The 24,922-nt window shown below is 45.1% G+C and overlaps 1 protein-coding gene across 2 annotated transcripts in view; it reads left to right on the forward strand.

The window, feature by feature from the left end:
• Positions 1-13,194, forward strand: part of CACNA2D4 (calcium voltage-gated channel auxiliary subunit alpha2delta 4) — a 558,520-nt gene extending 545,326 nt beyond the window's left edge. For both annotated transcript variants that reach the window (XM_029599894.1, XM_029599895.1), the window contains one exon: positions 11,604-13,194. In XM_029599894.1, coding sequence (XP_029455754.1) covers positions 11,604-11,699 — 96 coding nt within the window. In that variant the 3' untranslated portion in view covers positions 11,700-13,194. The remainder of the gene's footprint in view (positions 1-11,603) is intronic.
• Positions 13,195-24,922: the final 11,728 nt, after the last annotated feature.

The following is a 24,922-nucleotide window of genomic DNA, read 5'->3' on the forward strand; positions in this document are numbered from 1 at the left end:
ACTTGAAATCTCCCATTCTCCAAGGACAAGCAGGATAGTAGTCCTCACACACATGGGTGACATCATCAGATGGAGCCCCAATGAAGAAAGCTTATGTCAAAGTTTCTAGAACTTTGACAAAGTTTGTCAAAGTTTCTAGAACTTTGACTAGGCACACTGAGCATACCCAGCATGAACTATATGTCCATGCAGGGTCCCTCTTCAGTCTCTTCTTTTCCACAGAGCTGTAAGCCTCGTGGTATGACTGAACTCTCTTTGGCTGTTTTCAGCTTAGATGAAAACTTTTTCATTGCATTTTATAGCAGTTTTTTGTATTGTTCCATCACCAAGTCCCCCTCTGTGCCCCCTGTAGTGTCCTAGTCAGGGTTTTCGGCTTTTATCATAAGTTTCCTTTTGCGGTTGACTCCGACTGCGACAGTGGTGCCCGGTGCCCACCGGCCATCGACAGCATAGTTTAGTGTCTATGGCCCCTTTCTTTCATTCCGTCATGACCACATCTGGTTTTTGTTGATGCCCCAGGTGCCCAAGTACCATGTCCATCATGGATCTCCATGATATGTGTCCGCTGCCTAGGGGCATCGCATGATATCCGGGGTTGTTCCTTGTGTGCCGAAATGGCCCTGAAGGGACGTCTGCTTCTACTTGATTAGATGGATCAGCTCTTCGGGTCAAGGAAGTCCAAGCCATTGGCACTGATGACCTTGAAGCCGCATCGATGGACACCGTGCCTTCGAAATCAGTGGGACCTTCGGTTCCGTCGGTGCTGTTGGTGGATAGGGGTGCCAGAGACCCACCGTTATCGATGTCCTCCTGGCTGAGGATGCCAAGTTCATTGTCTTTGGCCTCAGCCCCGGGGAAAGTCTTGGCCAAGCAGCAAGGGAAGCCTAAGAAGCATAGGCACCGGTACCCGTCGATGCACGATGCCAGGCGTGGAGATGCACTGCCTTTTTCCGCCTTGCCCCGAAGAGACCCCATGGCAAAGAGGGCCCATCCTCTCTTGGTGCTGGGGGTCTGCAACGGTCTCCACCAGTCCTGATACCAGTCACCGATTCACCTCACGGGTCCGAAGAAGATCTGGCTACCCCTCCTTTTTCCCAGTTAGTATTGGCATCGGCAACTTTTGAGGAGTTGGAGCATCAAATCCAGCTGGTGGTGGATAGGCCACTGCAGGGCATCAGGCCTGTGGCACAGATAGCACTGGAGCTGGTGCGGCCCATCATCCTACTGCTTCTGGAGAAGCTCAACATGCTCATCGGTACATTACCGACACAGCTGGTGCTGGTTCCCGGGACAGTGCCGGTGGCCAGTGGGGCACTGAGGCCTCCCCCTACAGATACGATTTCCATTGCTGTTTCCTCCACAGAGGATACTCTGAAGAGGAAGCTCCACCAAGGCCGGCAGAGATGCCGAGGCCTGTAGTCCCTCATCCAGTTCTACTGGTGCCTAGGGATGTGAATCGTTTTAGGACGATTAAAATTATCGTCCGATAATTTTAATATCGTCTTAAACCGTTATGGAACACAATACAATACAGATTCTAACGATTTTATCGTTATAAATCGTTAGAATCGTGAGCCGGCACACTAAAACCCCCTAAAACCCACCCCCGACCCTTTAAATTAAATCCCCCACCCTCCCGAACCCCCCCCCCAATAACTTAAATAACCTGCGGGTCCAGCGGCGGTCCGGAACGGCAGCGGTCCGGAACGGGCTCCTGCTCCTGAATCTTGTCGTCTTCAGCCGGCGCCATTTTCCAAAATGGCGCCGAAAAATGGCGGCGGCCATAGACGAAAAAGATTGGACGGCAGGAGGTCCTTCCGGACCCCCGCTGGACTTTTGGCAAGTCTCGTGGGGGTCAGGAGGCCCCCCACAAGCTGGCCAAAAGTTCCTGGAGGTCCAGCGGGGGTCAGGGAGCGATTTCCCGCCGCGAATCGTTTTCGTACGGAAAATGGCGTCGGCAGGAGATCGACTGCAGGAGGTCGTTCAGCGAGGGTTCCGGCGCCTCGCTGAACGACCTCCTGCAGTCGATCTCCTGCCGGCGCCATTTTCCATACGAAAACGATTCGCGGCGGGAAATCGCTCCCTGACCCCCCGCTGGACCTCCAGGAACTTTTGGCCAGCTTGTGGGGGGCCTCCTGACCCCCACGAGACTTGCCAAAAGTCCAGCGGGGGTCCGGAAGGACCTCCTGCCGTCCAATCTTTTTCGTCTATGGCCGCCGCCATTTTTCGGCGCCATTTTGGAAAATGGCGCCGGCTGAAGACGACAAGATTCAGGAGCAGGAGCCCGTTCCGGACCGCTGCCGTTCCGGACCGCCGCTGGACCCGCAGGTTATTTAAGTTATTTGGGTGGGGGATTTAATTTAAAGGGTCGGGGGTGGGTTTTAGGGGGTTTTAATGTGCCCGGTTTTTTCGATTTTTCGATTTTTATAACGAATTTTTCACGATATTTTACCCCCCCAAACGGCAACAATACGATTCCCTCCCCCTCCCAGCCGAAATCGATCGTTAAGACGATCGAGGACACGATTCACATCCCTACTGGTGCCTGCATCACTGGACAAAAGCCAAGCATCTAGGGCCCCATTCCCAGTAGCATACAGTGAGGGCCCCTATGACCCTTGGGGGGATAATCCGATGGAGTCCTCCTCCAAGGACTCTGATGGTCTCCTGCCAGACCCTTCACCTCCAAACGAGCAAAGGAAGTCTCCACCTGAGGACTTGACCTTTGCAGGATTTGTGAGGGTGATGGCGAAGGCATCCAGTTTCAAATTTTAACAGAGGAGGAGGCGAGGCACAAAATGCTTGAGATACTCCGGTTTCTGGAGCTTCCTGAAGAGATTGTGGCAGTTCCAGTACACAAGCTCTTTAAGGAGTTGCTGCTGAGGTTATGAGAACACCCCCTAATAGTGTCTTCCATTAATAAGAAGGTGGATGGGGTCTATCTCATCCAGAAGGCTGCCAGATTCGATGAGCATCAGCTGCCTCACCAGTCAGTAGTGGTCAAATCTGCTCTTGAGAGTGCCAAGCGCTCTTGGACCCATTCCTCGATGCCCCTGGGGAAGGAACACAGAGCAATGGACACTCTTGGGAGGAAAGTGTTCCAAGGCACCATGCTTATTGCCTGCATCACTGCCTACCAGCTCTACATGAGCCAGTACATGCAGAATATCTGGAAGCAAGTGCAGGAGGTGGCTGAGCAGCTGCCTCAACAGCAGAAAGACACCTTCATGTCACTGGTGCACAAGAGCCTGGAGTGTGAGAAGCATGAAGTCCGTGTGGCATGGCTGCGGGCCTTGGATCTCTGACCAGAGGTACAGGAATGACTTGCTGACATGCTGTGTACTAGAGAGAATATATTCAAAGAAAGAGGGAAGGATGCTGTGGCCCAACTTCAGAACCACCATGAAACCCTCCAACAACTCTTCACCGGTACTCTGGACCCGTCCTCCTCATCCAGGAGGCCGTCAAGACCGGGCCACAGAAAGACTTCTTTCAAGAAAGTCTTTCTTCCTCTACCTCCTCACTCCCATCAACACCATCAGGGCTTCCATGACCGTCCCAGGAAGCACATAGTTCTCAAATCCCAGCCCCTGTCAACCCCAGGGATGGGGTTTTGACTGGGCCGCAAGGAACATAAGCCAGTCACCCATACCCAGGATAATGGACCCTCCGATCATGGGCAGGCTGTGGTTCTTTGCAAACCAGTGGCCTAGTGTAACCTCAGATCAGTGGGTTCTGTCCATCATCTTCCAGGGGTACCAATTGATTCTATTGGGTGTCCCACCAAATTGTTCTCCGTGCCCATATTGTGGCTGATAGCAAATCAGGAAGTACTACTAACAGAGCTCTCCTTCCTCTTAAAGACCAGAGGGTTGGGACCCTGTGCAACCAGGGAAAAGAGGGTAGGCTTTCTACTCCAGGTACTTCCTGATACCAAAGAGAACAGGAGACTCCGTCCCATCTTAGACCTAAGGACCTTGAACAAGTTTCTAAAAAGAGAAAAGTTCAAGATGTTTTCCCTGGGCACCTTGATCCCCCTTTGCAAAAAGGGGACTGGCTATGCTCCCTCGACCTAAAAGATGCATACACCCATAACGAGATCTTCCCCGGTCACAGGAAGTATCTCTAATTAATGGTGGGAAAACAGCATTGGGTTTTGCCGTTCAGGCTTGCGTCTGCCCTATGGGTCTTCACAAAATGTCTGGCCATGGTGACAGCACACCTCCACAGACTGGGAGTGCATGCCTTCCCGTACCAGAATGATTGGCTGGTCAAGAGCACATCTTAGGCAGGGGCTGTCAAGTCCTTGCGCTTGACCATTCGGGTGTTAGAGTCACTAGGGATCATTCTTTACCCAAAGTCCCATCTCAGTCCATCACCTCAATTGGACTTCATAGGAGCCCCGCTAGACATGGCTCTGGCCAAAGCTTTTCTGTCTTGCCAGAGGGCCGTCGTCTTGGTGTCCATTGTGGCAGAAATTCAACAGAGCCAGCAGGTGTCAGCCTGATACATGTTGAAGCTGTTGGGCAATATGGCCGCAACCAGCTATGTCACTCCCTTGGCACGTTTATACATGCGCAGAGCCCAAAGGACCCCAAGGTTGCAGTGGTGCTAGGCCACTCAGAGCCTCCAGGATTGCATACAAGTCACCCCGTCTCTCCGGGACTCATTATCTTGGTGGCAGGTACTTTCCAATCTGGAACAGGGGATCTCCTTTTGGAGTCATCCTATCAAATTGCGCTAACCATGGATGCATCTAGCCTGGGGTGGGAAGCTCATGTAGATGGGTTCAGAACCCAGGGTGTGTGGTCCGCTCAGGAATATTCTTGTCAAATCAACTTCTTGGAGCTCATGGCGATCAGGTACACGCTATGGACCTTCAGAGATCAGTTGTCCTGATCCAATCCAACAACCAAGTAGCTATGTGGTATGTCAACGGGCAGGGATGAATAGGATCGTACCTCCTGTTTTAGGAAGTGGTCCAGATCTGGTCAATGGCTCAATTCCATGGGTTGGTGCTCAGAGCCATGTACCTGGCCAGGATGGAGAACGTGGTAGCAGATGGGCTGAGTCGAGCCTTCAGACCCCACGAGTGGTCCCTGGACCATGGAGTAGTGAATCTGATATTCCACCTCTGGGGGAGCCCAGACATAGATTTGTTCATGTCCCCCTGCAACAGGAAGTTGCTTTGGTTCTGCTCCCTTTCAAATCATTTATGGGAGACAGCAGTCACCCCCACTGCCGATCCTTTTGACCATTCCCTCACCCATGGCTCAAGTAACTGCTCAAAAGCTCCAATAACTCTGAGTCCACACTGAGGAGATGCTCCAGAAGGCGGTGGAAAGAGCCAAAAGAACCATGGATGCGCACTGTAAACCTGCACCACAAATTAAGCCAGGGGACAAGTTCTGGCTTAGCACCCATCATATTCGACTCCAGATGCCTTCCATGAGACTGGCCCCCAATATATCGGGCCCTTCTCAATCACCCACCAGGTGGACCCAGTAACCTAGCAGCTGTGCCTACCAGCTTCTCTAGGAATCAGTGTGTTCCACGGTTCTCTTCTCAAAACTCTGGTTCTCACTTCGCCCTCCAAGAAACAACCCAAGCCTCTAGAAGTATCCTCTGAAGAAGGTGTTACATATCAAGGGAAGAAAATCTTGGACATCAGACATCGAGCCAAGAGATGTGAGAACCTGATATCATGGGAAGGATACAGCCCAGAAGAGAATACTTGGGAACCCACCTCCAATATATTGGGGAAAAAACCTCCTGAAGGAACTTCACACCTTGCACCCCAAGAAACCTAAGTCCTCGGGGGGGGGGGATTAGAGGAAGGGGTACTGTTGTATTTGGTGGGCCGCAGGTCTGTCCCGCGACCTGTTGCATTTACCTTTGGTCTGGATCCTAGCAAGCACCTCCTCAACCCTGTGGCCATCCAATGCGGAGTGACCAGGCCCACGGTGCAGATAATGCTGCACAGATCCCTTAGGCATGTGTTCGCCCGACTTGCCAAAATTTAAAGGGCCCAGGCGGGAAATTCCCTGCGGCACTGCCTAATGACATCACTGGACTGAGGCTATATAAGGCCTCTTCCTTCTCCTGCATTTCCTTGCCTTGGCAATAGATCGCCTCCTCAGAATGGTGGTTTGCCTGCGTTTCTTGCGCCTATCATTTTTTTCTGATTCCTGCTGTGCTCTTGTTTTTCCATGCTTGTGCTGAGTCCTCATCTTCCTAGTCACTCCTCCTCATCTGCTTTCCTATGTTCCTCCTTGTTCCTGTTGTTTCTTGTCCCTTCGTTTGGACTTGTCTTTGACCCTGGCTTGGACTTGACTCCACTTGACCTCTGTCTGACAGACCATCTGCCTGGACTTCAACCTTCAGCGTACTCTGCCTGCCACAGACCTCAGACAGAACCGGATTCTGATTGCCTGCCACCTGCCCTGACCGCTGCTTGACCTGATTCCACTTCTTCCTGCGCTGACCCACATCATCTTCTCTGCATCGGATCTTCACCTCCACAGAAGCCCCCGTTTAAGCCCAGATGGCCCTGGTACCCAAGGGCTCAACCTAAGCGGAACGAGGGCTTTTATTGGTGAAGCTCCAGTTGGGCCTCTGATTCAGCCAGCTCTGCCTACCGACAATGGTGACCTGCAGGGCGCCTCCCTGCAGGTTGCACCAACTCCCCCCTCAGTCCAAGGGTCCACTACCGCAACACACTTCATGCCAAAACATTGCTGTGTCGGGTTAGATCTATTTTGTTGATAAGATATGAAGATATGATGGTTTTCACCATATCTGATAAATATCAGTGTTGATTTTTGTTTTAGGTATTGAAGCAAATGGTTAAAAACTTTTGTTTTTCAGTGGTAAATGGTTTGATAATGTGTGCTTATAAATTTTAATGTCTATAGCAGGCAAAAGACAGTAGATTCTCTTTCAAGCACGTCAGTTCTGTGATATCATTCATAAGTGCATTTAAAGAGACTTAGGGGCAGATTTTATAAATCTGTGCACACGCGTACTTTTGTTCGCGCACCAGGCGTGAACAAGAGTACGCGGGATTTCAATGGATACGCGCGAAGCCGCTAAAATCCGGGGTCAGTGCGCGCAAGGCTGCCAAAAATCGGCAGCCTGCGCGCGCCGAGCCATGCAGCCTGCCTCCGTTCCCTCCACGGCCGTTCCGAAATCGGAGCGGCCTCGGAGGGAACTTTCCTTCCACCCCCCCGCACCTTCCCTTCCCCTACCTAACCCTATCTAAAACCCCCCCTACCTTTGTCGGCAAAGTTACGCCTGCTGGAAGCAGGCGTAACTTTGCGCGCGCTGGGCCGGCTCCGCGCTCCATGTTCAGGTCTGGGGGCTGGTCCGGAAGCCGCGGCCATGCCCCTGGATCACCTTCGGGCCAAAACCACGCCCGCGGCGCCGCCCCCGAAACACCGCGTCACTCGCGACATGCCCCCGAAATGCTGCGTCACTCCGGGCACGCCCCCTCAACACGCCCCTCCATGCAAGCCCCGGGACTTACGTGCGTCCCGGGGCTTGCGCGCGCCGCCGAGCCTATGCAAAATAGGCTCGGCACGCGCAGGGGGTGTTTGGGGTAGGTTTTCGGGGGGTACGCACATACCCCTTTGAAAATCTACCCCTTAATCTTTACCTCTTGGTTTGTAGGATTTATGTATGGTAAAGGCTCTGTTCCTTGCTTTGTTGGTTTAGTTTTGACTATACTGAAAACATTTAAATGTGTCAGAAATGACCAAGGCACCTAGTCCTAGGTAGGGAGGAAGGTGTTAATTACATTGCATTTCTTGGACACTGAATGGTGATAGAGATGTCCTGGAAAGTTTTCTTTAGGATGAATGATTGCATAGCCACAGGTGTATAGCTCAATAGGGGAATTTCACTGCAGTTCTGTACTGTCATCTGGGAAAGTCCTGTAATGCCAATGTCAAAATTAATGCTTCTCAAATGTTTGAAACATGCTGAAAAGTGGAGATAGATAAAAATTAGGATAAAATCCTACCATTGGAATTAAATGATCTAAAACCTTTTTGCTAGCTTGCTAAATTCTTTCAAATGTGAACTTGCCTTGCATTGCTGCCTTTTCATTTCTGTCCTAATGCCCCTTCTTACACCATTACACTTTTTAAATAAAAGGAATGCAACTTTTTGCAGCTCCTTGTCAAGGTAATTGCCCCCCTGCTGAAGCTTGATTAAAGGAATTGATCAATTACATCTGGAATTGGACCTTGGGGTCTCTACCTTCTGTTAGGGGAACTCTCTCCTGTATGTTGTGGTCACACCCGCACACCATGAAAGTAAATGACAGCAAGTCATGTTCTTTATGAGTTCCAGTGGTATGGCTTTATTCACGCACAATGCATATAAACACCACAGACCATAGACAGCAGAAAAGGTAGTTAATGTTTACTCTGCAATTGTACATATCACATTTGAAACTGTCTTGTAACATCTTACAGATGATACTTCTAGGTAATTTGGCTCTTTGCTTAAATCTGAATAATCCACCATTGCTGCATTGAAAAGCCCACATTATTCATTCTTCAGGATACAGGGTTTGAGACCTCCTGTAAGAAGCATCCATTCCAGATTATCTGTCATTAACTGCCCTGGAGCTGAAGCCCATGAAGGAGCTCTAGATCCTTATCGGCTGGCATCATGGAAGAAAGCTACTGCCACATATCCAGTTCCTGACTTTCAAGGTCACACAAGAGCTCACTGGAGTTAGACTGCTTTACTGGAACATATTCAGTACACATGTGGCTAGATCATTTTGCTGTTTGTACAGGGTGATTGGAACAAACCAGTATGACAGTAATAGGTGATGACATTTTGCTATGACCATGCCTTGAGCCCTCTCTTATTTATGTAAAAACTTTATATTCTGCATTGAGTTGGATTACAAAAAAGCATATACATTTCTTATAAACATACAACAATTAAGACAAAATGTAAATCTGCTTACAACAAGACCAAAACATCCATCCTCCTCTTCATTGACGATTGCCCTATTCTGGGGAAGAAACATCCAAGCATAACAATGCCTTTAATTTCTTCCTAAAAGTAACATAATCAGGTTTCAACTAGGCAGTCCACAGGATAGGCCCTATCAATGAAAAAGACTGATTTCTTGCCTCCTGAAGGCAAGCTGCCTTAATTGATGGTGCCAGTAATAAGCGCCTTACTTCAGATTGAAAATTTCATCTGGGGTTATATAAAAACCAGATCATCAGCTAAATAAGTGAGCTCTTCCCCTTTGATAGGGCAGTTACCTTACATAACACCTTAAACCTTACCTGGTAAAAAAACAAAACAGGCAACCAATGTAATGCTTCAATATTGGGGTCACATGTTCCCTTGTGGGTCTACCTAGCACTAAATGAGCTATGGCATTCTATAAAAGCTGTAAAGGCTGAAGCCGACAGCTAGGTAATCCCGCTTAGAGGGAATTATAATAATCTATGGTGATAAACATAAAGGCTTGCACAACAGTCTGAAAATCATCCTTTGTCAAAAATATCAAAGCTTCCTCAGGAGCTACAGTTTAAAAAAAAAAAACTGCTCTAGGAACAGAATCTGTCTGCCCACACAGTGACAGGTGAGAATCAAGCCAAATCCCCAAATCTTTCAACTTTTCCATTAATGGTTTTGGGAATCCTGGCAACATTAATCCCATTGCACTACCCAGGGGGAAGGAACAACTGGCCCAAATGGCTTCAATCTTGGCAGAATTTAGATTAACTTCTTATCACTCAGCCACAATGTAATGTTTCCCAATCATCAATTAATGGAATCAATTGTTTCCGCCAAAGTCCCCCGCACCGGAAAATACAGCTGAATATCAGCAGCATAAAATTTATATTGTAAAACCTAAATTATCCATAAGGCAATAAAAAGGCTCCATATAGATATTAAATAATGAGGAAGATAGCGCAAAACCTTGAGGAACTCCCATCCCTCCATCTTGGCAGGAAGATGCCTTGTTCCAGTCTAGACTTGCTGAAATCATCTGAAAAGAAAGGATTTAAGGATCATTCCACAAATCCCCAGTACAGATAACCGGCTGATCAAAATTGACTGACTCTTGCTCTGACTGTATGTCAAAGGCAGCTAAAATATCGAGGAGGATCAGGATCCTCCTTGATCCATTTCACACAAAAGAATATCACATAGAGACGACATCAAGGATTCAGTGGCATGCCCAACTCTAAAGCCACACTGATGATCACTCAGTACCTTATGATGCAACAGAAATTCATCCAATTGAGTCAAAGCAGCATTCTCTAAAATGATGCCATGCCTATGCTGTATTTATACTTTGCGAGGGCGATATTCAGCACTACTTAGTCAGATAAGGCTTATCTGGCTAAGTAACGGCAGCTGAATATTCAGCCCCACTGAATGACCACCACTTAGCCAGATAACTAGTTATCCAGCTCAATAATTAGCCAGCTAAGTAGTGGGCAGGATTTATTTTATTTAGGTACTTTTATATACCGAACACTCGTGTTAACATCATGCCGGTTTACAATATAATAAAGCATTAAATGATCATAAAATAAACTATCATAAAATAATTCATGCAATAATTATTCTAAGACAGTAAGTAAATAAAAACACATAAAATAAAAAGAAATAAAAACAACAAGCATTGCCCCAGAATAAAAGATTATAAGAACAAATCAACAATAACAAGATTCCAAAATTACAATATAAATCATAAAACTCAATTAATAAAACAAAAGATGGAAATAAAACAGTATAATGGACTAATTCCAAGGTTACAATTGACAGAAAGGGAGAGTATCTAAACCGGGGTTTAGCCTAGTTGGGTAAAAGCCTTTGCAAACAACCATGTCTTCAATAGTTTTTTAAATGTATATCAATTTGACTCCAGCCGGATTTCGGAAGGGAGTGAATTCCAAAGTTTTGGACCTGCCAAAGACAACACTCTTTCTCTAACTGAATTCAGATGGGCTAATTTAGGTGATGGTATGGACAACAATGCTTTTCCTAAAGACCTTAGGTTACGTTGGGGGGTATGGAGATGGAGGGACGCGTTCAACCATTCTGCATTTTCCACCGTATACTGATTTATGAATTAGTGACAGGCATGAGGGTGTTCCAAGGAGGAGCCGACTTAGCTGGGTAACTTGGATATTCAGATAACTTATCTAAATCTGGTTGGCCATGCCACTGAATATATGGGCTATGTTCGCCAGATAAATTTATGCAATTGACTACCTGAGCCACACAGCAGCTAAATATGGATCTCTACATGTATTATTGTGATGCATTCATAGAGTTTTTGGAAAATTCAGCAGAGTAAGAATAATTAAGGAGGAAGAACTCCTTTTCACAGTGATGCAGTCAGGTATGCACCCAGGAAGGAGTTCAAAGGTTGCTCTAGGCTTTTTTCTCTAGAGGACAGTCTGACCGTCAAACTTACTGTAACTTACTGGACAAGTCTCACCTCAGACTGCAGTTAAGCTGTTGTGTCAGTTTATCCTTGTTTATAGTGTCAGGACTGATACATTTTTTGTTCTTTTTTTTTTTATTCATTTCTCTTCTCATGTTTGTCCCAGGAAAATGCCCATGACTGTGGAGGGGTCACTGGGATAGCTGCATCCTTGCCATTGTTAATTCTGTCAGTGGGAGCATCAACTGCCTTCTTCCGATGACCCAGCCTGCGGCCTTTACTGCAAGAGACTGAGAAGTTTAAACAATACTTGAATACATTTTTCCAGCAGATGCATTGAAGAAATGTTTGGTTTGAGAAGCAGTTCCACCTCAATGGGTCTACCCTTTGCTTAGCCCTCGGATTGCGAAGCCCTTACAGATGAAGGGCTATCTGCTCATGGTCTTGCTATCTCCTTTCCTATTTTCTGCTTCTCCCACCTCCTTGCATGTTTTGTCTCTCTATTCCAGGTATTTCTTATCTCCCCTATTTGTTTGTTTTTTTCTTGTAGCTCCTGCCTCTAATCCCACCCCCAAATCTTTTAGAGTAGTTCATTTACTTTTTTATAGTCTTTAAAACAAACTCCTATTTCCTTAGAATAATGGAGATCAGCTAACTATGCAATAAATTTGGGCCTTAGTGGACTCAAACTTTGGAAGTTTCCCACAAGTAGATGAGTTACAAGCACAGGAGCCATCAGTGGCTCAGACTGTGAAACTTTCTGTATCATATGGAGTAGGTAGCATCTCTAGGGCACTTCCAACAAGGCAAGTCATTTGGATTAAGTAGTCCTCACACCAATAGGGAGAGAGATTTGCTTGGAAAATAACTGATTGTTGCTCCTTCTATAAGGCAGAGTTTTTTAGGGTGATAACAATACAGCAATGAGAGTATTCTAGACTCAGGGAAAAAAAAAACTACCACCACAAGTTAGGCTTCTCTATGAGAAAGGGATAAGAGTGTTAAGCAATAATGTTGGATGTTTTTCTAGTTATTGTGACCACCTCCGATTTAGAAAAAAAACCAAATCCAATTGTAGTGACTTTGTAAATTCCCACTTCCTCTTGGTTTCTTGAATTTCTCATGGCCAAAACTCTACAAGAATAACTGCACCCAAGGCGATAAAGTCACCTTACAACATCTCCCCAAAAAGAAAAACCAGAATTCTGGCATCTGTGCTCTTGGGCTTCTGCTCTGCATCAGAGGAAGTGCAAGTAAGTACCCTGTCAGCAGGAGCCTTAGCCCTGAGTAAGTCAGTCTGTGTCAAGCTTTGCTTCATGCCTGGTTCTTCTTTTCCCATCTTATATGCTGTAATTATCTGCATGTTATAGGGGACATGTCCACACCGGCACTCAAGCAGATACAGAAATTGCATCCCTGTTAACAAATCCTGAGAGTGGCAGCTTGCGAGTGAGTGCACCACCGATGGAGTTCAGCTCATACAACCCTCTGTCTTAAATTGTTTTCAGCATGTGCACAGTAAATATTGCCTTGATTGGGGGGGGGGGGGGGGAGGCATGGAGGGGAGAGGAAGTTATGCCATGCAAACATTGTTTTACAAACCAGAATGATGCACTAGATTAAGTCTTCAAAAAAAGAACAAGACAGTCCATGACTTACAAACTTGTTTTTTGGTAAAGGTGCAGTTGTTTCATGTTAAGAATTATATTAAAAACATTTTAGTACAACTGCAAAATAAATAAAATTATTACTTCTTATAAGCATGTTTATGTCATATTTCATAGTATAAAGCTGGTAAACTCCACAAAATCCAGCTTCTAATGAGAAAGGAATCCAGTAGACTCACTCATATGATGTATCAATAAACCAAAAAGAAAATAGTTGTCAACAGTTCTGAAGGACTCCATGTTATCACAAGGTATACACAAAGCAAAATATTCACATAGATTCTGAACAAGCTGATTGGCTGGATTACAGGCATTTGGTTCCTTAACTATGCCTTTGCCCATAATATGGAAAATGTTAACTAGTACTGCATGTTTTGTTTTGTTTTAATTATGATCATGATCCAATTTTGGAAATCCCCAAATCAATGCATTTTCACTTATAGTAGCAATATTTCTCTCTGGATGGTGCATTTCCTGTCAGTTAATGCCCTGTCAGTCACAACTTGGCCTCAGATCTTTTGTTCACTTAGAACAGACAGTAACTGTCCTGTGCACATGAGGCTATTGGTTAAATGAATTCCAATTATGAAATTTCAGGGCAAGGACTGGGCCCTGTGAAGGGCCTACACAAACTGAACACACAGGCCTGACGAGGCACCACCAATAGGACCTACAACATGTAAAAACGACTTAAAGAAATGGTGCTAGGGTCACGTGATGCAGTGAGTCAGGGAAGACGTGTTTCCTGAGGCTCTGGGTGCCCTCCCTCGGGATCCTTTACCATCTGGATTCATTCCTCTCCTACAAGCCAATTTACCTACGGGGTGATGGCGATAACACTTCATTTCAATGGTGGGGGTGGAAGGGAAATAGAACCAAGAGCTAAGAGAAACAGATAAGTATGAGAGAAAAAAACGTGTGAAGCTTGCTGGGCAGACTGGATGGGCCGTTTGGTCTTCTTCTGCCGTCATTTCTATGTTTCTATGTTTATATTTTCGGAGTGCAGCAAGGTGCACCAAGAAGATTATGACCACTCACTGCGTTGGACCCTGTTTTAACTGGAGGGCTTATAGCAGCTGCTGTAGCATATCTTACCTCTGCAGTTATCGTGGCTCTAGCCTCACAATTCAATGACCTCTCCTCACAGATTGCAGATACTAAAAACTCCTTGTCAGAGTCTCATGCGCAATTGGAAACTGTGGAAGGATGGGTTGGTCTAGTTGAAAATGATACGTTGGCACTGACCGCGACGATGGAAGAGCTCAAAAAATGAAAGCACATGAAGACAAAATAGATGATCTTGAGGACCACTCCCGATCTAATTTGCAGTTTGTAGGTTTCCCCGATTCCATTGTTGACGACAAACTTCAAGAGATCCTGGAAAAATAGCTGCTGGAGGAGTTGGGTATTGCAGACCTTGTCAACCACTTGAGAATAGAGTGCATACCCCAAGGGGGCCTGTGTCGATGGACAAATCCAGGCCACGGGTAGTTTTTGCAAAAGTTTTAAACTTTGCCCACAAAGTGCAGATCCTGCAGGAGTATCACCGGCACAAAGAACTTAACTGTGAAGGCTACTGTGTGCTCATTTTCCTGGATTTCTCAGCATGTGTTTCAGCCATGTGCCGAGAATTTGGACCCACCTGTGTGGAAATGGCAAAGAGGCAAGTACGATTCACTTTAATATATCCCGCACGATTGAAGATCTGGTCTGCGCAAGGAATCAGTTTGTGCTAAGGATTTCCTAACCTCCCTGCCATAAATTACCGTTGAGGAGTCACAGCACTGATCCAGCCAAATGGTGTTTGGGCCATGAGTGAAACTTTTCTTTTCATATGATAGGTTTGGTTGGGGAACCTGATCTCAATTTGTGACAGGGCTGGCTCTTTTGATTCAGCGAGTCAACCTAAGTTAATAACTTAGCCTTGGAGGCTCTATCAGTACACCTATGTAGTTTGTTGACTCTATGTATATTTGCAGATGTGCCGGAGATATCAGCTATACCTGGTAACCTCCAAAATAGTGGACTCTACATGCAACAGAGACAGATATCCCATTGATTATGGTCCTTTCGATGAACTGCTGACAATACCACTGCTGGGTCATCTAATTCATCACAATTGCTATGATTTTTCTGTTATGATGTTTTTCTACATGCATTTTTATTTACAACAATTGCTAAGGCTTCTTTTTTTGCCTTCTCATATCATCGTGCCTTCTCTTACTGTCTATATCTGTGAAGAAAGGCTTGTTAACTGTTTGTACCCTCTTTGCTGTTTCTGTATTTGATAGTTGGAGGTAAGGCGCCTGAATGCATCATGGAACCTTGCACTCTCTAACCAGAGAGAGCACATAAATGTTCCATGTTCTGGTGGAAGGGGCGTGGGGGTGGGGGAAGGGAGGTTACTAGGGGGAGGGAATTTCTCAGACAAGAGTATCTAGATATTAGTGTATTTAGACATTATGAATTTTGCTCCCTGCTTCTCATGGTATGTTCTTTTTCAGGAGCGATATTGGGAGTAGATGTTGGTTGGGAGAGTCTTTTCTATATCTTTTTTGGGGAACGTGCTTTGCATTTCTCTCATATATATTAATAATGGGGAGTGAGATTAAACTTATTACATGGAATGTGGCGGGACTGGGCACTCCAGTAAAACGTGAAAAGGTGATTTTCCACCTCAACAGGCTACAGGTTACCGTAATGTTTTTACAAGAAACCCATTTGTCACCACAGCATCTCAAACTTAAGTGTGGTATCAATCAAATTTTTACTGCCTCCTGTACTTCCCAGTCAGGGGGTGGCAATTTTGATTCAGAAGTCTGTTTCTTTTCAACTACAGTCCTCACATATTGACCCTAATGGCCGATATGTTATTGTTTAAGGCCTACTGTTTGGGAAGCCAATGATTATGGGATCCATCTATGGTCCTAATCAATATGATCATACATTTTTTATGGATATTGTCGCTTGAATTCTTGCTTTAGAGAGTGCCCCTATGATATTATCTGGGGACTTTAACTGTGTAGTAGACATATCCCTGGACAGGATACCCATGAAAGGCCACCATAAACAGGCTGAGGACAAAAGTATCCCTTTTTTATGCAATACTTTTCACTTGATAGATAGCTGGAGGGTGCTCCATCCCAGAGATAAAGATTTTACTCATTATGCTAGTGCCAGTGATTCTAAATCCTGATTGGATTATGTGTTCATTTCCAAATCTTTATTTTCGCAGGTAGCTCAGACAAAGATTGAATCCCTTGTTATTTCGGATTATTGCCCAGTCTCATGTGTCCTCCATGGGATGACCACGGGAAGAGATTTCTCAATATGGAAGATGCCACACTGGCTTGTGCAAGATAGAACTTTTTGCACAATACCTGCTTTCACGATGGCGAGAGTTTGAGTGACAATGCCCAACATAAAGAGACACCTATTTTGTTTTGGGAAACCATAAAGGTTGTTTTTCGGGGAGATATCCTTAGCCTATATTATTGCAAAGAAGCGGAAACTGAATAAGGATATCTTGTCCCTTAACAAACAGTTGAATGATTTAAAATGGCAATTATTGAGCTGCCCTTCTGAATCGGTCAGAACTCAATTGCTCTCTATTCAAAAGGCATTGAATGACAATATCCATAAGAAAGCGACCTCCTCTCTGCTATCCTTAAACTATTTCTATATGGGAAAAAAATCGGGTAAGCTACTTGCGATCCTAGTGCGAGGAGATCGTAGGTCAGCCTTTGTTGCTGAGTTGTGATCCCCTCAGGGAAATTTGGCCACTACAAATCAAGACATCAGTGCACTCTTTATGGAGTATTATGCCACTTTATATGCAGTGGACTTGGGGATGTCTCAGTGAGATGTCAGTTTCTAAGTGCGATTAAGGTTCCTTCTTTAACTCCATCTCAATTGACCTTTCACAATAGTCCTATCACAGATGCAGAAATACTGTCTGTCATTCAATCTTTACCTAATCTCAAAGCAAAAGGACCTGATGGTCTGACAGCTCATTTTTACAAGGTAGTAGCCACCTAAGTGCAGGATTGTTTGAGGGAGTTGTACATCACCATGATTCAAACAGGTGTGATGCTGAAAACATTACATATGCCACATATAGTCAGTCATTCTCCCCAAGCCAGGTCGTGATCCACAGTTGGTATCTTCATACAGCCCTCTCTCTTTATTAAATGTGGACATAAAAATGTATGCAAAATTATTAGCTAACAAATTAGCAGACATAATGCCTTGTTTTGTTTCTCCTGGCCAAGCGGGCTTTGTCACCACTCTAGTATCAATAGAAGGCTTCATGTATTGCTGGATTTATGCAAACATGTAGGCCTTTGTAGAACCTGTTCTGGTGGGATTTGATGCAGAGAAAGCTTTGACAGGGTGTCCTGTTCAGTACATTGGAGTTATTTGGCTTCTGGGGGTTCATAACTAAAGCGATTAAGGTGCTTTATAGCAATCAGCGAGGATATGGGTTAATGGTGTTCTTTCCATACCATTCCAGTTGTCCCGAAGGACTAGACAGAGGTACCCTCTCTTCCCTCTGTTATTTATCTTAACTATGGAACCCCTGCTGGTGAGAGTGAATAGGTTACTCCAGGAGCATGCTGTTTACCAAGGTATCTCTCTTTTGCCCTCATTTTTGTTTGCGGACAATATTCTTTTATTCATACCATGCACTAATTGCCTGATTTTTAATCCCCCCGCGCATAAAATCTTGGGATTATGCGCATGGCCGGGTCTTGTGCGCGCTGCGTGCATTTTAGAAGGAGGCCAAGCCACACACAACCCGTTATGCGCACAAGAACCAGGCCTCTTCCAAGGGGCGAGCCAGGGGGTATGTTTGGGGTGGGAATAGCGCTATTGAGCGCTGTGCCGGCTGCCAGCGCATGCAACTTACTTCAGGTCAAGCCCTGAAGTAAATTGAAAAACAAGGAACCAAAAGAAAAAAAAATGGTAGGATTTAGAGGTTGGGGAGGAGAGGGGAAGGGAGGTTAGGGTAGGGAAGTTCCCTCCCAGTCCACTCCTTAATTGGAGCGGACCGGGAGAGAACTGGGGAAGGCCGGGATGAGTCACTGCGCAAAGTTTCCAAAACTGTACCTGCATATGTACGCGTGGATTACAAAATCGGTGCATCCAGGTGTCTACCCCTAAATGTTTACTTCCAAGGTATTACAAGTTTTTGAAGAGTAAGGGATTTTTTTCTGGACTTAAGTTAAACCTGGAAAAATCGGAAGTACTAGATGTTTTGGGGCATTTACATGACAACAGGGGACTCTTCTTTTTGAGGTGGGAGATGTCTTGCATTAAGTATTTCGGGGTTTATATTCATAGAGATCCCAGGGAGTGGTACCCAGCTAATGTACCTATTATAATTAGGGAATTTTGAAATCGCACTTTGGGCTGGATGAATTTTCCTTTATCTTTACTGGGACGAAATGCACTGCTTAAAAAGTCTCTTATCCCTAAACTGCTATAATCCACTGGAAATGTGGTTTCTGGTGTTGTCCCGTAAGGATTTGCAAATTATATTACGCATTTGTTCCAGACTTGTGCGGAATGGCTGGAGGGCTAGGGTGTCCATAGGAAGATTAATGATACCCAAGTTAGAAGGTGGCTGGGAGTTTCCCAATCTTCACTATCACAATTTGGTGTGCACCCTATGGGCTATGGGGGATTGGCTGTTGGGAATAGATTTATATGCAGATGTTTGCATGGAAGCTGTACTTGTTCGTCCATATTGCTTAAGCTTTTTGCTGCATGCTGGTGCTGAAGATGTGCCCAATTTCATTGCTAATAATATGTGTATTCAACATATGCAATATGATTGGTGAACACTGCAGAAGATCCTGTCTCTGCCATGGAAGGCATCACCTTGGTTGCCAATATGTGGAAACCCGCAGTTCCCTCTCGGGGATAGCATCTCCTTTTTCACAAATTTATCACTGGCGGGCTGGGATAAGTTTCATGTCTTTATTGATTACCGGAATAAGCGAATGTTTTCCTTTCAATATTGTCAAGATAATTTTAATTTTCAAGCTAAGGATTTTTTGGTCTATTTACAGCTTCGTAGTTTTACGTTTGCAATGATTAAGCTAGACTCTTTGTCTCCTACTATGGGTCCCTTTCAGAGTTTACTTCTCCTCTATTGAGGGGGGAAAACATTCCTTTGCAGGGCTGTACAAGTAGTTGCAGTCTACTAAATACTGTATGTTGTCCACATTAGCTTTGGTTTGGAATCAGGATCTTGAGACAGACTTGGAGGGAGACAGTTTGGTTATGCTAAACACAGTAATGTACTTTCAATACTGATTAGAGAATAACATTTGTGAATTCTCCACAGAATTATATCGCCTCAGAGAGTGTTTAGGATGAAGCCCATTGAGAGGCCAAGTGTTTGAAGGTGCTCAGAACCTATTGCCACGCTAAGGCATGGCCTTTGGGACTGTGCCCCCATACAACAGGTCTGGGCACAGATTCGAAAGTTTTTTCTTGATAAATTGCAGCTAACTCTTCCAGCCCAAGCATCTCTTTGTATATTGGGAGTTATACCAGATGAGGCCCTGGGCACCGCTTGTGAGATGATGTTTTTGACGAAAGGGCTCTGCCTAGCAAGGAGATGTATATTAGCTAGATAGGTTATGGGAGATGCTCCTACATTTTCTTTTTGAGATGCAGAAATGTTAGATCTTTTGTTATTAGATTTCAAAATGTGGTGCATGGGCAGTGGTGGTAAGGGGACCAAGAAATTTCCTAGTATATGGGGACCTTTCATTGCTCAGCTGGATCCATCCCTTCAGGCTAGGTTCCCTCTCTCTGACAGGCCGACATTTCTGTGAGCTATTTTTACAATTTAGCTCCTGAAGTATATATCTAAGGGGAAGTCAACTCGCTAGATATTCTCTCTCATCTATTTCTGTGTGGATTGTTTTATTTATTAAGGGGGGGGGGGGGGATGCCACGCATTTGATAAGAGTATATCTTCTAACACTCTACAAATCTCTTTTCCAAGTAACATCCTACTGGAACATTGGTGGTTGGCTACCAAATCTTTTTGTATATCGAACTGTTACGATTGGAATGTATTTTGTATGTGTATACTGTTTTTCATGTTTGGCTTTATAAAATGAATAAAGACATTTAAAAAAAATGGTGCTGTAAGGAACATGAACCTTCAACTTGCAAGATTTTGCACCTACCCTATAAATACGGGCAGGTGGTAGAGTGTATTGCACCTGCTCAACAGCACATGTCTCGTGGTGCAGGTTTGTATTCTTGAACCATTTCTACCAATGTGAAACTCAGCTAATGGTAATCTAGAGACAAAGGTTCAAGAAGGAATAATACAGAACGAAAAGTAAAAAGTACTGCTAAATATGCACGGGGAGTAAGTTTGCACAGTTTTATCCTGCTTGAGCTCTGCTCCTCAAGAGTGCTATGTTACTTTCTAGTTTCTACTGTACTTCGTTACCTGCTTTGGATTGTATCCTTTAACACCCTTTTGCTGAGATCTATCCTGGCTGGTAGAGCATGGGCATCTTGTGCAAATGCTGCCCTCAAACGCTAGGATGGAGGATGATTGCCCCAGCAGGAGCACGTTTGCTGGTATTAAGAGTGCAGCCTTTGAAGAGACTTTGTGCTCAGTTTAATCTGGGTAAAACTTCCTGGGGAAGGCTGTGGAGAAACTGGGGGAAGATACAAAAACATTTCTACCAAAGTTCAAGTCAAATGTCTCTGTACGTTAGTTTTCCCAGCTGCTCATGACAAACAGCTCTGGGACTGGACTTCACTGGGCAGCGAAAAGGCCTGGGGCTGATAGATGGCATCAAACAGACTCAAGATTCTTTTTCCACTGCAAAATGTTTAACTGTTATTTAGCTTGACAAAAATGTTTGGCTCATTTCAAATAATGCATTAACCGCCTCCTGCTTTCATCTCCCTCCCCGCAGCCTCGTTTATATTGCTTGGCTGTTGCTCCTTCATTCACTTCCCCCACCCAGGGCCGGTGGAACCACTAGGCGATCGCCTAGGGCGCCTAGCATTAAGGGGCGCCGAGCTGCTGGTGGCCGATAAGAAGGCTCATACGGCTGCCGAAGATCGGCCCGAAAAAAAGGTCGCTCTAAGCTTGCAAATACGCCTCCTCCTTCCTGCCCCCGCAGACCCGGAAGAAAAATGTTGCCAAAGCCGCGCGGGCAGGAAGGAGAAGGAGAATCAGCTGCATGCTGGAGGGAGGAGGAGAATCATCAGCCACGTGCAGAAGAGGAGCAACGCTTACAGGCCGCCGCGAATCCCACATTGCGGGCGGCCCGAGAAGACCAGGGCCGCTGCAGAGCCCATCCTGCGGCGACCAGTGAAGAGGAGGCCCAGAGGTGAGAGAGAGAGGCTGAGGGTCTGTAGAGGGTGTGTGTGTGCGTGTATGAAATGAGTTGAGAGAGTGTGTGTGGGAGTGAGGACCTGAATGTTTGCAGAGACAGCATCTCAGAGCCTCTGTATGTGTGTGAGTCAGACAGCATGTGCCAGTGAGAGCCTGTGTGTATGAATGATTGTATGAGAGAGAGCATGTGACAGTGAGGGCCTGTGTTTGAGCCAGACAGCATGTGGGAGTGAGAGAGAGCCTGTGTGGTGTGTGAGAGACACAGCATGTGCCAGTGAGAGACTGTGTATGAATGATTCTATGAGTGAGAGCCTGTGTGTGTGTGTGAGAGAGAATGCATGGGAGAATGAGAACCTGACTGTGTGTTTGAGGGACGAAGACAGATGGAGAGAAAAGAAATAGAAAAAAAAGACAATATAAAAGGAATTGGCAAAAAAAAAAAAAAAAAGAAAGGAAAGGTGGGAAAAAAAATCCTGTGACCAACCGATTAGAAAACTAAGATCAGACAGCAAAGTAAAAAAAAATAAATTACTTTTTACTGATTGGCACATGTAATCTTTGGTAATGTGCAAGAGTAGTACTTTCTGTATGCGGATCTCACAATGTAGGAGATCAGCATGGAGGAAGTGGAAGCCCACGGGGCCTGCAGAGAGGAGGCAGCAGAATGGGCTTCAGTGCCAGTAGCAGCAATCAGCGCCTCCCCAATAGCCATGTGGCAGCAGTGACAGTGGCAGCAGAGGAATGAGAGAGGCTCTGAGATTGCTGGCAAAAGAAAGAGAGGGGGTCTCTGCCTTTAGTGTGTGCATGTGTATGAATGGGAGTCTGCCTAGGGGTGTATGTGTGTGCATGGGGGCCTGCCTGAGGGTGTGTCTGTGTATGAGAATGAATGAATGTCTTCCTGGGGTTTGTATGTGTGAGAATAGGTGTCTGCCTGTGTGTGGTGTGTGTGTGAGAATGAATTGGTGCCTGCCTGGGGGATGGGGAGGGAGTGGTGTGAAAATGAATGGGAGCCTACCTGGGGGTCAGTGTGAGAATGATTGGGAGCTTGCCTGGGTGTGTGTGTTTGTGTGTATGTGAGGGAGCCAGTGAGAGCATGTGTGTATGAGAAAATCCAGGGGCGTAAGAGTGTGTTGGGGGAGAGAGTGTCTTACAGCCTGAGAGTGTGTCAGTGTTTGTGAGAGCGAGAGGTTATGGTGGGTATAAGAGCATGTATGTGTATGTATGTGACAGTGTATGTGTGAGAGAGAATGGACATGTGAGTATGAGTGAGAGAGAGGATAACCTCCTAATCCTCGACAATATCAGGGTGACTGGAAATCAAGAGCTCCCATGTATGGACAGCAGGGGCTTTTTAAAATCCTTATTAGTTTTAATTATTGTGTGTTATTTGATATATGTGCTGTTTTGAAATATTTTATTGGTGTTTAGGAAATTGTAAAAAAATGTATATGATTTTAATTAATAGAAATTCTATTTATCAGTAGTTTTAAAATATTATTTTATTAGTATGGTTTTACTATTATAACTGATGCTTTATGTTTCTTGATTTTGTTTGTTTTATGAGGAATTGTGGTTCTGTTTTTCCATTATTAATACAGAGTCTGGCTTCTTGGGGTTTCCATTTCAGTTTTTTCTAATTTGTGCTCCTTTATTTTGTATTCTGTATGTGGTGAAGGTCTGTCTCTGCTTTGTGTGTGTGACTGTGATGAGAGATTCTGCTAGCATGTAGTGTCTGTATAGGGATCTATAGCAATCGGGTTTGTTTTGTTTCCTCAGTAGGTGGTGTATTGGTATTCTAGGACCCAGTGTAATATTTACCCTTGCTTATTCACAGGTAGGGTTATTGTTGTTTGAGTCCTTTGTGTTATTACTGTTATGTTACGATGGGACTGCAGTATAGATTTTGAGTGTCTTTTTTGTGGGGTTTTGTGTTAGTTCACAATGTGTCAGGCAGTGGAAGGTGTTTGTGCTGCTGTTACTGTGAGGTGACACCAGAATTTGAAAATATCTTTTAGTATGATGAGCTGTAAGGGAAACATCCAAGCTCCATTGCTTGGGGGAATTTCAGTGGATGCACAGAGTTACAGAACTGGGGGTGCAGGATTTATATTGACATTCCTATAAATTCCAGACTTCACTCTCATAGCCATATAGAATGAGTTGAATGAGGCTATCAATATCAAATAATTTTATAGTGTGAAACTGGCCAGCTTTTTTAAATTACGCAGAAGACCCTTTGGACTTTTTTATTAACACTTTTTTTTATAACCAATTTTAAAGCAGGATCCATGCTATAGAGGTGGGTGTGATGAAGAAATATAATTTTGGCTCCTCCCCCCAATTCTTCTGTTTAGAGACACCACAGATTTTCTGTGACCTTAAGCATTAGTACAAGAAGGATTAAGGGGGGATGCTGGAGAGGCACACACATGGATTAGCCCTCGGGTGCTGGAGACCCTTGATCCGCCATTGGGTACAAGCCATATGGGGCCGCAAGCGGTGGCAAAGAGGAGTGGAGATTTGGCGGGCCGCAAGCAGTGCCCAACCTGCTCGCGACCCAGAAAGCCACACAGCGGGCGTGATCGAGAATGAGGTAGGAATCGGGGCAGAGACCGGGGGGGGGGGGGGGGGGCGCAAGGGAGAAGGCTCACCTAGGGCGCCAAATCCCCTTGCACCGGCCCTGCCCCCACCCCTACATAAAACAATTCATTCTCTCTTTAGTGAAGTTACATTACTGTATCTCACTCTCAAAATTACCAGTGAACACTGAGAAGCTGACATAAGGTACAAAACCAGAAAATGCTGAGCAGAGGATAATGACGACTAATACAGAGACCTGAGACCAATTAAAGCCCGCTTTCTAAGAGCAAGCACTGGGAAGCAAAGCTGATTTTGCAGGCCCAGAGGCATTCGTCCAGGGCTGGCATCATTGGTTGCAGCTGTAATTCTCACTTGCGCAGGGCCAAGAATCAGCACAGGAGATTTTTTTTTTCTGCCAACCCTCACTTAAGTGCTCTTTTTGTATACCTTAACTGTGGTCACTGCACCACCCACATGAAAATGTATAGGTAAAAAAAACAAACAACCAAACAAACCAAAAACCTCCCTAAACAAAAGAATAAGACCGGTCATTTGGGTGGGAGCTTATTTGCAGGTCAAGGATCAGTCTTATAATCACATCAACAGACATGACACAAATAAACATAGTCGAAGAGGATTTGCTGTATTAAACGGGAGATGCCATCACTTGGAAGCAAACACATCCACCCCATTCTCTATACAAGAGGGTGGAAACTTGGACAGCACCCTACTGAAACCAAAAGTTTAGTTTACAGAAATTACTTTTTTTTTTTTTAATTCACTTATAAAATGCTGAATTCACTTGCAAAAGATTTCATGTTAATTTTTTTTTTTGTTACAGTTCAAGCAAAAATA

The sequence above is a fragment of the Rhinatrema bivittatum genome, chromosome 4, assembly GCF_901001135.1.
Source record: "Rhinatrema bivittatum chromosome 4, aRhiBiv1.1, whole genome shotgun sequence".
Classification (NCBI taxonomy): domain Eukaryota; kingdom Metazoa; phylum Chordata; class Amphibia; order Gymnophiona; family Rhinatrematidae; genus Rhinatrema; species Rhinatrema bivittatum.